We start from the raw sequence: 14,699 nt of genomic DNA on the forward strand, positions 1-14,699 counted from the left end.
CCGAAATGGATGGGAATGAATGAGGGGCACTTGGCAGTGGACTCACTCTTGTCTCACCGGGTGGAGTCTGGTACTGGTTGAGCAAAGAATGGCGTGGACACTGTGGACACTTCATGCCATCCATCCTTCCACCCCCTAAGGCAGAGAAGCATTGCCATCAAGGAGCTTGGTCCAGGTTTAGGAGTGAGACCTGGGTTAGTTTAAGACTAAGCCAATCACAGAAGGGCTACCTCCTTTGACAGTGATTGGTTTTAGGGACAAGCAAATTTCAATGAATTTGAATCCGCCAAGGATATATGATAAGTTTGGTTAAGTTTGGTAGGCCTGTTGGGAAAGATGTTTCTTTGATTTTAACAAAGCCCCAGGGAGCCAGCCTTTCTCCCACTTTTGAACAAGAGCAGGGAAGCCTTGCTACAGTGACCATCCTACTACTGAAGGAGCTCCAGACTCAGGACGCCGTGAGCTGCAGAGTGGGGGGATGGAAAGCCCCTGGGTCCCCGATGACACCACTCGTTCAGTTTGCGCACCCTGAATCCGGCCCTCCATCTGCACTTCTGGGTGTAAGTGTCCTTATTGTTTATACCACCTGGAGTTAAAATTCCTGTTTACCTGCAGTGGAAAATATCCTGATATAGAAAATAAGTAAGTTAAATTACTCTTGTCTCCTTAAGTAACTTATTTGCCTTTTTGAACCTGTTTGAGGGCAGAAGAGCTAATTATGGTTCCGTTCTGAGCATGTTTAACTTGCTGAGAGTACTTAGCAAATGTTAAATAAAATACTACCATGGGGCTCCTGGGTGGCTCGGTCCGTTGAGCCTCTGACTCTTGGCTTTGGCTCAAGGTCATGATCTCATGGGTTGTGGGATTGAGCCCCATGTCGGACTTCCTGCTCAGCTCGGGGTCTGCTTGAGGATTTGATCATTCTGCCCCTCCCCCCAACTCATGGGCACTCTCTCTTTCTCTCTCTCTCATAAATAAAGCAAGCTTTGGAGAGAATGAAACAAGCCGTAAGAGACTCTCAACTACAGAGAACAAACTGAGGGTTGCTGGAGGGAAGTGGGCGGGGGACGGGCTAGATGGGTGATGGGTATTAAGGAGGGCATTTGTTATGGTGAGCACTGGGTGTTGTATTTAAGTGATGGAATTCTCCTGAAATCAATATCGCACTTTTATGTTAACTACCTAAAATTTAAATTAAAAAAAGAAAAAAGAAGAAAATAATCTAAAAAAATACTTCAAAAAAATATTTTAAAAAATACTACAATACTATTTTTTAAAAAATATTTTATTTATCTATTTGAGAGAGAGGGAGCATACGAGCAGAGAAGAGGGAGAAGCAGGCTCTCCGATGATCATGACCTGAGCCGAAGGCAGACACTCAACCGACTGAGCCCCCCAGGCGCCCTGAGTACTACTATTTCAACGAGAACAGTGTGGCCAGAAGCTCAGGTCTGGGAGTGATACTTCTAGCTGCACTGTTAGTTTTTTTTTTAAGATTTTATTTATTTATTTATTTGAGAGAGAGAGAGAGAAACAGCATGAGAGAGGATAGGGTCAGAGGGAGAAGCAGGCTCCCCGCCGAGCCGGAAGCCCGATGCGGGACTCGATCCCAGGACTCCGGGATCATGACCTGAGCTGAAGGCAGTCGCTTAACCACCTGAGCCAGCCAGGCGCCCTAGCTGCACTGTTTTAAAGCCTATTAATCCAGAGAAACTTTGGATGCCAAGAATGTACCTTGAAGAAGGTAGCAGGACTTTGCCTCCATGAGCTGGGCCAAACACAGCTCACTGATTTCCCTTGCAGCGGTTTGTTCTTGAGACCTTGGGGAGGACCGAATAGGGCAAACGATTTTTTTAAAAAATACCTCCTTTCTTCCTTGACTGTCCTCGGCTCCTCAGTCCCTCCTGCGAGCCCTTCGTACAACTGTGGTAACATACGGGGGCATGGCACGCCGGTTCTCAGCATCTCCTTGTAGGTTGTTCCTCCCACGTAAGGTTGCCCGCATTAGAAAAACAAAAGCCCCGCAGACAGAACAGAAACAGGACTCCTTGGCCTTCGGATGAATGACAAATATTCCCAGTGTGAGGAGCTCCCCCTGGAGGGCCCTCCACCCTGGCTTCCAGGCGCTCACGTTTAGGAACCCCTCAGCAGTGATGCTGCAGAGTCCCTTGCTGATGCTCCAGATGTGGCCTTTTCTCACCACCTAACTGTAGGCGACCTGGCGGCAGGGACCGACTTGTACTTGTGTGCTCCCCGTTGGCACTTCACATAATAATAGTGTTCCAAGAAATGCTTCCTGGTCACATGGAGGACAAGGGACAGGTGCCAACCTTCCACCGGGCCGATCTCATCTCACAGCTGGAGGGACCCCAGAGATCACGGCATTCTTCTGCAGAAGGAGACTCTGGGAGTCAGTGCCCGCCCCCGCCCTTCCCCCGCAGCCAGCTGGCTGGCACGCCTGGCGCTGGCAACCCGCGTCCGGGGCAGAATCGCTTCTGCTCTGTCTTGCAGGGAACAGTGCTGCCCGGTGGCACTGCAGTACTGGCCGGGCGTCTGGGTGCCATTCTTCCTGCCTCTGCTGCTGAAGAGTGACCTGTGGCTCCTACCACCCCGCTCTGGGCATTCACTGCCCTTATTCCAAGGAACTGCTAACACCGGGCAGGCTCCACTTGGTCCTTCTGCGCGGACAGAACACACCACACGTCACCGTCAGACTATCATGTTGCAAGTGTTATTTGTACTCGTCCACTTGGGGTGGATGAAAACACCAAGATTTGGCTAAAACTTCATTCTTTGAAGAGTATTATGTTACATGAGGCATAAAGAGGTTAAGAGCCCAGGCTCTGAAGACAAACTGCTCATTCAGGCCTCGGGTGTGTCATTTATACCAGTCACCTGATTGTGCCTCGTTTCTTTCCGACTCAGTCCCGCCCAGCACACCGTAGGTGCTCAGTGCTGGCGTCCTGAGGTTCAGACAGCACCACCGGTAAGCTAGGGACAGATTTCAGAGCCACTGTACGGCCTCACCGGTGGGTGGACGCTGCGACGAATGTTCTAGATCATGAGGCCTGTGGGAACGGGTATGAGGATGGCAGGGGAAGGGATGTCCTGTGGCACCCAGAAGTCAATGCTAAAGGAGCCCATTTCACCATATGGTGACTTCTGGGCTGACAGAAGTGAATCAGAGGCTGGGTAAGAAAAATACCCTGCCACTACCATGCATGCTGACCCTGACGGCTTCCCTCCATCCTGCGGGGAGACCCTCCAGATGGCAGAAAAAGAGCGAGCATCCTTTGATGCAAGATGGGCCTAAATCATGCCTCTGGCTCGATCTCTCCACCCTGATCACCAAGGAGAACCCAGTCCTCTTTATCTAAATGGTTTACTGTTCACACTTGTCCCCTAAACAGGTAAACAACAAAAAATTCTCCAGACGTTGTACATTCAACTGAATTAAGCTGCCAGTAAAGGACTTTTGTTCATTTGCTGCACTCAAATTACCCAGTGTGAGGGGTAAAGGAGCACAACACATAAAAAACACCAGCATCAGACACACAAAACACCAGCTTTACACATTTGCTAAACTCAAAATTCACATTACAAAAGCAGATTATGAAAAAGCCATAATAGGAAATAGTGGCATATTTTCCTCTTCCTCAATGGAAGTCACAATTATTAATATTTATTCCCCTGTGAAATTCATTGTTCTAATTTCCATTATCAAAAGAGGAAATTCTGCCCTTGGGGTCACCCAAAACTATGTCATTATGCTGTGGCATTAGCAGCATCCTTGGTACTAGGACAAAGCTAAAAGCAGCTTGTTCCATGTACAAAGGTATTGACCCATAAATAGCGAAACAACAGGATCATTTCACTATTACCACGTCTCCTGGGAGGTCCTCAAAGGCTTTACCCAGTGGGTCCTGAGGTCAATATACTCACAGCTGAGCATGGTTGGGCACTTCTAAGTAGGAAGGCACCATGGTATAAGAGAAGTTTCTACAAAATAAAAGAAGTTTCTAGCATCTCCAGCATTCTGCAGTCCATACACACATCAGATGAGCGAAGTGCAGTCTTCGAGAAGAAATCAAAGTTACACACTTCAGTAGCTTCATCTGCTTCTAGACGGTTCTTTTTCAGGACCGCTTCAACTCTCAACTCCAAAAAGCTAAGGAGGGTGAGAAATGACCCTCATCTCTACGATCCGAGACTCTAACCTGTCACTCCGTCAGCAGAGACTGAAGCCTACTGGCGGCAGGCTCTTCAGCCCTCCCGGTCTTTGTCAGGTTGGCCTGCTGGCTTCAGTAAGTCAGGAGCTGCAGAATGCACGTTGGCTGGCTTTCACATTGTCCCTATGCAGACGGTGTATTCAGATCTGACTGGACAACTGCATAGTTTTAAGTATTTTTTCCTTCCGCAGAGTCATAAGCCCTTCATCTAGAATGGTGTAGGTATGAAATATAAATTGCAAAAAAGTAAATTATTGTACTGTCATGAGAAATTTAACTTTAGTCCTGTTTTTATCACAGGATGATTTTCCTGAATCATGAAACTACTTTATAAAAAGCTATTTCTAGTCTTACTGCTTTACCAGTTGGTAAAACCTCCACAAAATTTTAATCAGCATCCAACTGTATAACAAGCTTGTCTTTGTAACATAAAAAAAAGCTATGACCTCAATTATTATTTGGGAGTTCTACTTTGGTTAAAGTGCATATAAAAGGACAAGGGGAAAAGGGTAAGAACATAGACCCTTTTTCTGCTTAAATTCACAAATGGCAGATTCACAGCAGGCTGGAACAGAAGCAGCAAGGCTCTTCAGAAACTCAAGAGAGTTTTAGACTGAGATCATGGAGCGTTCTTCCAACCAGCCATTTGTCAGTGCCCAAAATTCTGAGTGGGAGGAACTGCTGAGCTCATCCAGTGCGGCATTTCCCATGTTCGCAGGATCTCCGTTCATCTTTGGTTTATTAAGCTATTAAGAAAGGCTAAGAGGAAAAAAAAAAAAAAAAGGCTAAGAGCACTGATATTTAATAAAATCCTTGAATAAGTTCCCTCATTCTCTGCGGTTCTCTCTGTTCCAGGTAGTGTGACGTCATCTCCGAAGTTATTCCTGAAGCCAGCAAGATGGCAGATGGCCAGAGCCACCAGAGGCTGTGCTGAGAGAACATGCATAACGTGTAACCTGATTTTAATTTACTATTAGTTTTTACCAAACTTCTAAGCTTTAGTTGATGAAACAGGCTCACAACTCCTTTCCCCAGTGACTAACACCCACACTACTGCTCTACCTCGGCTGTGGGCAGAAGGAACACCGGTGCACCTTTCTGAACACTTGAGGCCACAGGTGGGGCTCCAGGCAGATGTGTCTTGGCAAAACTTAACCGGCCAACTTCGGACGTGTGCCAGAGACTGAACCGTAGCGTCAAGTTTACAGCTGAAGATGACTGATCAGCGGTGCACTTCATAAGATCACTATTTTAAGAATTATTTCCTTGGCCACCCCTGGTGAAGAATGCCTAGAAACAGGCATGCACAAAATGTTAATTCCCTTTATAACTAAAGTTAGGATATTAAATAGTTTTTTTTTAAAGATTTTATTTATTTATTTACTTGAGAAAGAGAGTGAGCAGGAGGGAGAGGGAGAGAGATTCTGAAGCCGACTCCACGCTGAATGTAGAGCCTGACACGGGGCTCGATCCCATCACCGCGAGATCGCAACCTGAGCCGAAGCCAAGAGTTGGATGCTTAACCAACTGAGCCACCCAGGCACCCCTAAAGTTAGCATTTTAAATGGACTCTTGTTTTTCCCACTTTGTTCCTCTTATGTGGTAAAACCAAAATGTCCTTTTTGACTTCTTATTTGTAGTTAAACTGAATGTCTTCTGATTTTAGTGCCGTTAATCCCATTTTAAAGATTCAGGGCGCCTGGGTGGCTCAGTTGGTTAAGCGACCGCCTTCGGCTCAGGTCATGATCCTGGAGTCCCTGGATCGAGTCCCGCATCGGGCTCCCTGCTCGGCAGGGAGCCTGCTTCTCCCTCTGACCCTCCCCCTTCTCATGTGCTCTCTCTCTCATTCTCTCTGTCTCAAATAAATAAATAAAATCTTTAAAAAAAAAAAAAAAAGATTCAAGGATTTGTACATTCTTCAAAAAAGAAAAGAAAAAAAAAAGACCATATTGAAAACATTCATCTTAGCAATTTCCAATAAAATGATAAACCTGATTTTAATCTACTATTGATTTTTACCAAACTTTTAAGAAGCTTTAGTTTATGAAACAGGATCACAATTTCTCTTCCCAGTTACTAACACCCAGACTGTTTCAAATTCCCAAACTGGAAATCCAAAATATCATTCTGTAGGATTTATGAGTTAGCGTCCGCAACTTTCCTCTGCAAAGGAGCCAGGATGACCCCGACATTCTTCTCCTCACTCTCATAGCTATACAAATCATGCTTTTCGATATATTCTTGGACAAGGTCTGGTACCAAGTAGCGAATGCTCTGGCCCCTTCTGAGGGCTCGCCGGATCTTTGTGGATGAGATGTCATTGGTGATCCATTCATTCACCAGGTGAATGTTGTTCCGGTGTTTCCACAGTGCATCAGATTCATAGATGAATTTCTGAGCATCATTTCCAGCCCGAGTAATACATATGAGCCCATAGTCTCCCACAATTTGGGTGATATCCTCACTCTTCCACAGATTGGGAACAGCAAAGGACTCCAATAAATCTGCCCCACACAGTAGCTTTACCTCTGGCACAACTGGGAAGAAGAAGAAAACACAGCTTCAGGGTCTGCTTTGCTAATAACTCCCTGCATCAAAATGAACACAACAATGTGTTTTTCTGGCTAGAGGGTTCATAGTTTTGATCAGAATCAGATTCTCAAAAGAGATCTAGGATACCACAAAAGTTAAGGACCACTGTAGGAGAAATAAGCTCAAGATGCCTTTTCCTTCCCTTCCCTCCCTCCCTTCACAAAACTAACAAGGGGCATTTTCCAGGCACTCACACATACTGAATATGAAATGAAAATACAAAGGGGGCTTGCTCAGCTCTAGAATTTTATCTACTTTAGTTGGTAAGTCTTGATGAAACATACAGACCTTTTGGTTTTGGCTCTAGCAATTTCTTTTGACTAAAATCTTGTCTTTGTTCCACCCACTTCCTTTTCTGTCCGGGCCTCCCTGACGTAGGTGAGTCCTGCTGGTGGTCACAGCTCCCAGCCTCCAGTTTCTCCTGATGGTGTCTACAAGACAACAAAGCAATAGCGCATTTCTCTTCTCACAACATTCAATTAAAATACTGTCTCTCTGGAGATGCCCGAGAGCCTCTGACCCAAAGTTAAGGCTGTGTGATATTAAAAACATTTAACCACAAGAACCCCTGATGCCTGACCAGTCAGCATGGATGCTGGCCAGTGGTGCTGGGGACTGGCTATCAGGAACAGAAAGCAAAGAGATCCTGGGAGCACAACAGATGGTGGCTATTACTGTTCGAAGCTTTATGTGTGTGTCATAATAACAAGAGTGAATATTAGTTATTTATTATGTGCTAAGCACTACACTAGGTCCTTTGCATGGATCATTTGATTAAATCTTTTCAATATCCCGTGCCATAAATATTATTATTGTTATTATTATTCCCATAGTGGAGGGAAGTGAAGGCTTGGAGCTGCGACTCCAGCTCTTGGTAGACTCCTTGGGACACAGGAGGCATTCAATAACAATCTGATTGAGTGAATGTTTTGGTTATTATAAAGCAGCTCTTTTATTCCCACTATCATATCAGAATTGTTCTCCCCATCGAGACAGGAGACTAATTTGCCCAAGGCCATTTTTTTTTAAGTAGGCCCCACACCGAACATGGAGCCCAATGTGGGGCTCGAACTCATGACTGTGAGATCAAGAGCTGAGCCGAGATCAAGAGTCAGATGCTCAACCGACTGAGCCACCCAGGCGCCCCTGACCAAGGCCATTTAGCTTATAAGTAGCAGAGCTAGTATTTGAACCCCAGCAGTCTGGTTCCAGAGCCAATACTCTTGACCACTGAAGAGTGTGGCTTGACCTAGTAATGGAGAGCCACAAGGCCAAGGATAAGGTCGTAAAGGGGACAAGTGCCTGAGGCCTAAAAGGAAGGGACCACAGGCAGTAGTCGTGTGTAGCTTTCTTCTTGATTGGCAGCAGGATGCCCACCACTTTACCACTGTGAAGTTACCCAGGAAACATGAGCTACAGCTGGGGGAGCCCAGGGTGGGTCCTCTGTGCCCCTAACTCCTTTCCCTTCTGAGCAGCTGAGTTAATACGGAATGGACAGTGCGACCGCTGTGGAGCCCGCGAGGGAAGGCTGGGCCAGGGGGGCGTGCAGAAGCCCGCCGTCTGACGGGAGAACTGCTGGCCAACGAAGAGGGCAGACTCTTCCCTGCCGAGCCCGAAAAGTCACTCCTCTTCTTAAGTTGCTGTGCTGCATACGGTCTGCTGGCTCAGTGTCCAGTCCTGCCCTAAACACACTTCCCAGAGTCCCTGCGGCACGTTCTCGATGTGACAGAGATTCTGCTGATGAGATTCACTCACGAGAGACTCGGAAGGAAGAAGGGAGGCAGAGGCCGTCTCTCTGGGCTGTGGAGCCTGAGAAGCATCTCTTACGGCATGAGCGTGGTGGCCGGACTCCATACTCCACTGTCCAGTCACCAACTTCAGGAGACTGAGACAGGTGAACAGCCGTATTTGTGGTGGCAGAGGCAGGGACAGCTTCCTGAACGCTGACTGAGCTAAGGAGGTACGACCTTGGAACAGACCCGACTTCCCTGCTGCCATCCCTTGACACTTCCGCACGAGCACCTAAATCCCTTTCTGCTTTTGGGGCGCCTGGCTCAGTCAGTTGAGCACCCAACTCCTGATTCTGGCTCAGGTTGTGATCTCAGGGTCGGGGGGATCGAGCCCCACAGCTGGCCCCATGCTCAGCATGGAGTCTGCCTGACGGTTCTCTCTCTCCCTCTGCTCCTCCCCCAACTCATACTCTCTCTCTCAAATAAACAAATAAATAAAACCTTTAAAAAAGCAAAAACAAAAAACACTCAGAGTGGTCTCTATTTCCTGTTGAAACCCTAACTGATATGTTTAGAACCAAAGGAATCAGAACTCTAAGAACAGACATTAGACATGAAGGTTTTTCAGAAAGTTCTCTGATACTCAAGATAATATTAAGTAATAATTAGATGTCACTCCCTCTAGTTTCTGAATCCTCACCTGGAACTGTTTCAAAGGTGACAGAACAGAGATCTGGGACAACCCCCATATGTGGTCACGGAAGCAGCATGTAAAATCAGGGCCGTCCATGACCAAGTACCACTGCTTCTCTCGCTTTAAATTACCTGCCTCTCGGGCACCTGGGTGGCTCAGTTGGTTAAGCGACTGCCTTCGGCTCGGGTCATGATCCCAGGGTCCTGGGATCGAGTCCCACATCGGGCTCCCGGCTCAGCGGGGAGCCTGCTTCTCCCTCTGACCCTCTCCCCTCTCATGCTGTTTCTCTCTCGCTCGCTCTCTAATAAATAAATAAATAAAATCTTTAAAAAAAAAAAAATTACCTGCCTCTCTCTTTTCTACTTAAAAGATTAACGACAAGGGCGGGCTCCCTGCTCCACGGGAAGCCTGCTTCTCCCTCTCCCACTGCCCCTGCTTATGTTCCCTCTCTCGCTGTGTCTCTATCAATCAATCAATCAATCAATCAATCAATAAAATCTTATTAAAAAAAAGGGGGCGCCTGCGTGGCTCAGTTGTTAAGCGTCTGCCTTCGCTCGTCCTGGGATCGAGCCCCACATTGGGCTCCCTGCTCCGCGGGAAGCCTGCTTCTCCCTCTCCCACTCCCCCTACTTATGTTCCCTCTCTCGCTATGTCTCTCTCTGTCAAATAAATAAATAAATAATCTTAAAAAAAAAAATCTTATAAGATTAACAACAAGGGGCACCTGGGTGGCTCAGATGGTTACATGTCTGCCTTCAGCTCAGGTCATGATCCCAGGGTACTGGGATCGAGCCTCACATCGGGCTCCCTGCTCAGTGGGGAGCTTGCTTCTCCCTCTCCCTCTACTGTTCCCCCTGCTTGTGCTCTCTCGCTCTCTCTGTCAAATAAATAAATAAAGTCTTTAAAAAAAAAAAAAAGAAAAGATTAACGACAACATCTTACAACTGTGCCTTTCTTGTCTGGGGCACAGACAGGCCGGGCAGGCTTCTCTATGTATTCTCTCTCGTAGAGATACACTAACAAGCATGCAAACAGCTCAAAACATGATGAAAGGCATAAAGTCTAAGGAAGCCCCATGCTCTGCGGCTGTGCTCTACACCCAAGAAATCAACGTATGTGGGAAGCCCTCCCGACCCGAGTCACAGTTTGCAAATCTGTATTTCACCGACACAGGCAGCACTGGAACATGGCAAAAAGCCCCTAACCCATTTCCGAAGAACTGACAAAGCTGATTTCACCATAAATACCTTAGCACCTTAATGGTCTCTACCCATTCCTTCTGAAGACTTTCCCAGGTGTCAACTTCCACCCATTCTGAATTCTTGGTGGCGAGTTCTGCCATGATAACTCGGTGGTGGGCAGAGATGAGTCCTTTCTTCTTATATGCATCGCCAACAGGAGAGATTATGCCTTTGATAACTCTATATTTTCCTGGATAAAGAGTCAGATTTGATGTGAGGTGTAACAAGTTAGATTTTATGCACAGGAAATATTATCATCAATATGGTTTTATAACAGACCCCCCCTTTTCAAAACAGGGATTCAGGTTCATTCATACATTCATTTACAAACAAGGTGAAATAGACAGAACATAAAATTCACCATTTTAAGTGCACGGTTCAGTGGCATCAAGCACATTCACACTGTTGTGCAGTCCTCACCACCATCCGTCTCCCACCATCCGTCTCCAGAACTTTCTCATCTTCTCCAACTGAAACTTTGTCCCCATGAAACACTAACTCCCCAACCCCCTTCACAATATAAGTTTTGATATTGCCAAATTGCCTTATAAAAAGCCTTAATCAATTTGTACAGTCCACCTACAGTGTATGTAAGAACCCATTTCTGCCCAACCTCTGATACTTGACACTATCAAATTTAAACATTTTTGTCGATGTGATGGGCAAAATAGATCTCATTTTTAAATCTTAGTTCCCTGATTATTAGGATTATTAGTGAGTCTGAGCAACCATCCATCTATCTAGCAGCATATGCATGATCATTTATGTAACAAAACATACTGTGTAGGGGAGGTAATAGTTTTCCTCAACCCTCCTTGGGTCCCTGGCTGGGTCTGAAAATTAAACTGACAAAAACAGAAAAACAGAAGGAAAATGTAGAAATTTATTTAATAGAAGGTTTATGTGACACGGGTGTCTTCATAAGGAAATGAAGACCCCAAGAAACAGTTAAACCTGAGTATTTTTATGCCAGGTTTAGTGAAGAGTGGACAGTCGTCGAGAAATATGATAGGGCAAAGAGTACAAGGTAAGTGTAGTAAACTCAGGGAAATTTGGCAAGGCCCATTAGTTTAGATTCTTCCAGGCATCCATCTGTCTTTAGCAATAAGGATGCTCCTTTCTTCCCAGTATACGGAGGGCACTTCTCACATCAAGATTTTATGAGCTGCTTCAGGGGAGAACGGTTTGGAGGAGGTCAGAGGGACCTTCCTGATTCTGCCATTTTTTCAAACTCCTTCAGCTTAAAATACCCAAAAGCCACAGTGCCATATTTTGGGGTAGTGTCCTGGCTACTGTTCCTACCTGTTTCATTCATGTAGTCCTTAGCCAGCTCAAATAGCCGGAGATGCATGTTGGTGATAGGATTAAAGGAACCACAAGCAAGGAGAACCACTTCGGTCTTCTCTGAATTTTCCATGCTAAGAATTTGAAGTTGTTGATCTGAATGGAAAACTCTGACACTTTGCTTGTGGTCTGCAAAGGAAAAAGGAAACAAGTTCAGTTCTAGGTCTTTAGATGTCCTTCCACCTTCCAAGTGGATGGACAAAAGCCTGTGGCTTCAATGACAAAGACAGCCCCATCCTCCACCCTTCCTTTTCAGGGTGCATTTGCAGCTCTTGCTGTACGGGGATGGGATCTCCTTCCCCCTCTTTGTGACTTGCTTTGGACAAAACAATGTAGCAGACGTGACAGTGTGCGGTTCTGAGCCAGGCCTTTGAGGCTTTGCACACTTCCACACTCTTCTGGAGTCCTGCGTCTGCCATGAAGACAAGCCAGGGCCAGCCTGCTGGAGGATGACAGCCCGCCTGGGAGAGAGACTACTCCCACTGATGGACAGCCAACCACACCAGCTATGCGGCGGGGGCCGTCCTGCACCAGCCAAAGCACAGACGACACGCTCGGACACACAGGCAAGCCCCAGCGAGGTCAGCTGAGCCGGGCTTGTATCAACAAACCCCCAAGCTGACCCTCGACTCATGAGCAAAAATTAACGTTTATTATTGTATGCTGCCGAGGTTTTGTGATGCACTACTGTGGTCACAGTTAACTGATACAATGACATTATCAACTACCAGATAAATAGGACTCCCCAACAACCTGCCCTTCAGAACAGTAGTCTGGGGACGTCTGGGTGGCTCAGTCAGTTAACTGTTAACAGTTAACAGTTAACAGGGACGCCTGGGTGGCTCAGTTGGTTAAGCGACTGCCTTCGGCTCAGGTCACGATCCTGGAGTCCCGGGATCGAGTCCCGCATCAGGCTCCCTGCTCGGCAGGGAGTCTGCTTCTCCCTCTGACCCTCCTCCCTCTCATGCTCTCTGTCTCTCATTCTCTCTCTCTCAAATAAATAAATAAAATCTTTAAAAAAAAAACAAAAAAAAAAAACAGTTAACAGTTAACAGACCTGCCTTCGGCTCAGGTCATGATCCCAGGGTCCTGGGATAGAGCCCCGCATCGGGCTCTCTGCTCTGTGGTGGGAAGCCTGCTTCTCCCTCTCCCACTCCCCTGCTTGTGTTCTCTCTCTCACTGTGTCTCTCTCTGTCAAATAAATAAATAAAATCTTTAAAAAGAAGAAGAAGAAGAAGAATAAAATTAGGAATGCATTTCTTCATTGTTTCCTAGCATCCAACACTGCTGTTGAAAGTCTAACGCCATTCTGACTCTTGTTCCTTTTTTACATGACTTTTTTCTTTTTGGCCGATTTGTGGGATGTCTTCTTTATCCCCAGTGCTCTGAAATGGAGTAATGTTGTATCTTCGTGGGGGTCTTTTTCATTCATTGTGCTGGGTGTCAGCTGAAGGGGTTCAGAATGTGCCACTTTGGCATGCAGATTACTTTGAGTGGAAGGCATCTGAGACCCTGCAGGCTCAAGAGAAACTTTTCTCCCTCCCTTAATTACACAGAAGAATCTAAATTGGGGGTCTTTCCCAGAATAAGGGTTATTAGCAGAGATAAATTTTATCTGAGGGACCCACCTGTATGGCAGGGCAAACATCTAATTACCAAACATCTGCTCTTCTTGCTGCCCTGTGAGATGCATTCCTTTCCTCTGAAATCCCAGACCTCCACTCTCTTCGCCTTAGTTCAGAATGACATAATATGCCTCATTTTGCCTGACTGTCTTTGGAATTTCCATGTCTATGTGGATTCCCCGTATGTACTCTATTAAATTTGATTTTCTCCTCTTTATCTCTCTCATGTCAATTTGATTCTTAGTCCCTAAGCTAGAAAGACCTGAGAGGACAGGAATTCTTGCTCCCTGACACAATGAACATTTCCATCCCTCAAAGTCAAATCACTCAGTTCTATTTTTTCGATAAACATTGCCTATGAACCATCAAAAAACAGTTTTGTTATTATAAAGTTTTATTTTTTTTTAAGATTTTATTTATTTGACAGAGTGAGACACAGCGAGAGAAGGAACACAAGCAGGGGGAGTGGGAGAGGGAGAAGCAGGCTTCCCGCGGAGCAGGGAGCCCGATGCGGGGCTCAATCCCAGGACCTGGATTTGACTTTGAACTTTGGGGAATGACTTGCAGAGGTCAGAGTATTTTTATAATTAATGTAGAAATACAGTAAATGGCAATAAACAAACAGTTGTATGACACTTTTTGACGTATAAAATGCTTTGACACACATGATCATTTAATCTTTATCACGCAGGGGCGCATGAGTGGCTCAGTTAAGCCCTGCATCCTGCTCCGCAGGAAGCCTGCTTCTCCCTCTCCCACTCCCCCTCCTCTGTTCCCTCTCTCGCTGTGTCTCTTTCTGTCAAATAAATAAATAAAATCTTTAAAAAAAAAAATCTTCACCACGCAAACACACAAAAACTTGGCCAAAGTCATTTAGCTTGTTACAAAAAAAAGCTATTGTTAGATATTTCATTTTTCCAGTTAATCTTCTATCATTGAACATGTAGGTTTTTCTAGTTTTTCAGTATTACAAACATCTCAGAAAAAAAATGGGTTGAGAATGAGCTGGAAATTAAGGCTATACAACACCTCGCTGTGCACTTCTTTTTAAGATTTTATTTATTTATTTGACAGAAAGAGACACAGCGAGAGAGAGAGGGAACACAAGCAGGGGAGTGGGAGAGGGAGAAGCAGGCTTCCCGCGGAGCAGGGAGCCCGATGCGGGGCTCGATCCCAGGACCCTGGGATCATGACCTGAGCCGAAGGCAGATGCTTAACGACCGAGCCACCCAGGTGCCCCTCGC

The 14,699-nt window shown here is 46.0% G+C and overlaps 1 protein-coding gene across 6 annotated transcripts in view; it reads right to left on the minus strand.

Annotated features, from left to right (window-relative positions):
• Window positions 1-1,267: 1,267 nt before the first annotated feature.
• NMNAT1 (nicotinamide nucleotide adenylyltransferase 1) overlaps window positions 1,268-14,699 on the minus strand; it is a 29,058-nt gene continuing 15,626 nt past the window's right edge. For 5 of the 6 annotated variants that reach the window (XM_036090524.2, XM_036090520.2, XM_036090519.2 and 2 more), the window contains 4 exons: window positions 11,789-11,959; window positions 10,493-10,676; window positions 7,110-7,252; window positions 1,268-6,766 (listed from right to left, as the gene is read on the minus strand). In XM_036090524.2, coding sequence (XP_035946417.1) covers window positions 6,366-6,766; window positions 7,110-7,252; window positions 10,493-10,676; window positions 11,789-11,903 — 843 coding nt within the window. In that variant the 5' untranslated portion in view covers window positions 11,904-11,959 and the 3' untranslated portion in view covers window positions 1,268-6,365. The remainder of the gene's footprint in view (window positions 6,767-7,109; window positions 7,253-10,492; window positions 10,677-11,788; window positions 11,960-14,699) is intronic. The other variant, XR_013448387.1, reaches the window with a different exon arrangement.

Source organism: Halichoerus grypus, chromosome 5 (genome assembly GCF_964656455.1).
Source record: "Halichoerus grypus chromosome 5, mHalGry1.hap1.1, whole genome shotgun sequence".
Classification (NCBI taxonomy): domain Eukaryota; kingdom Metazoa; phylum Chordata; class Mammalia; order Carnivora; family Phocidae; genus Halichoerus; species Halichoerus grypus.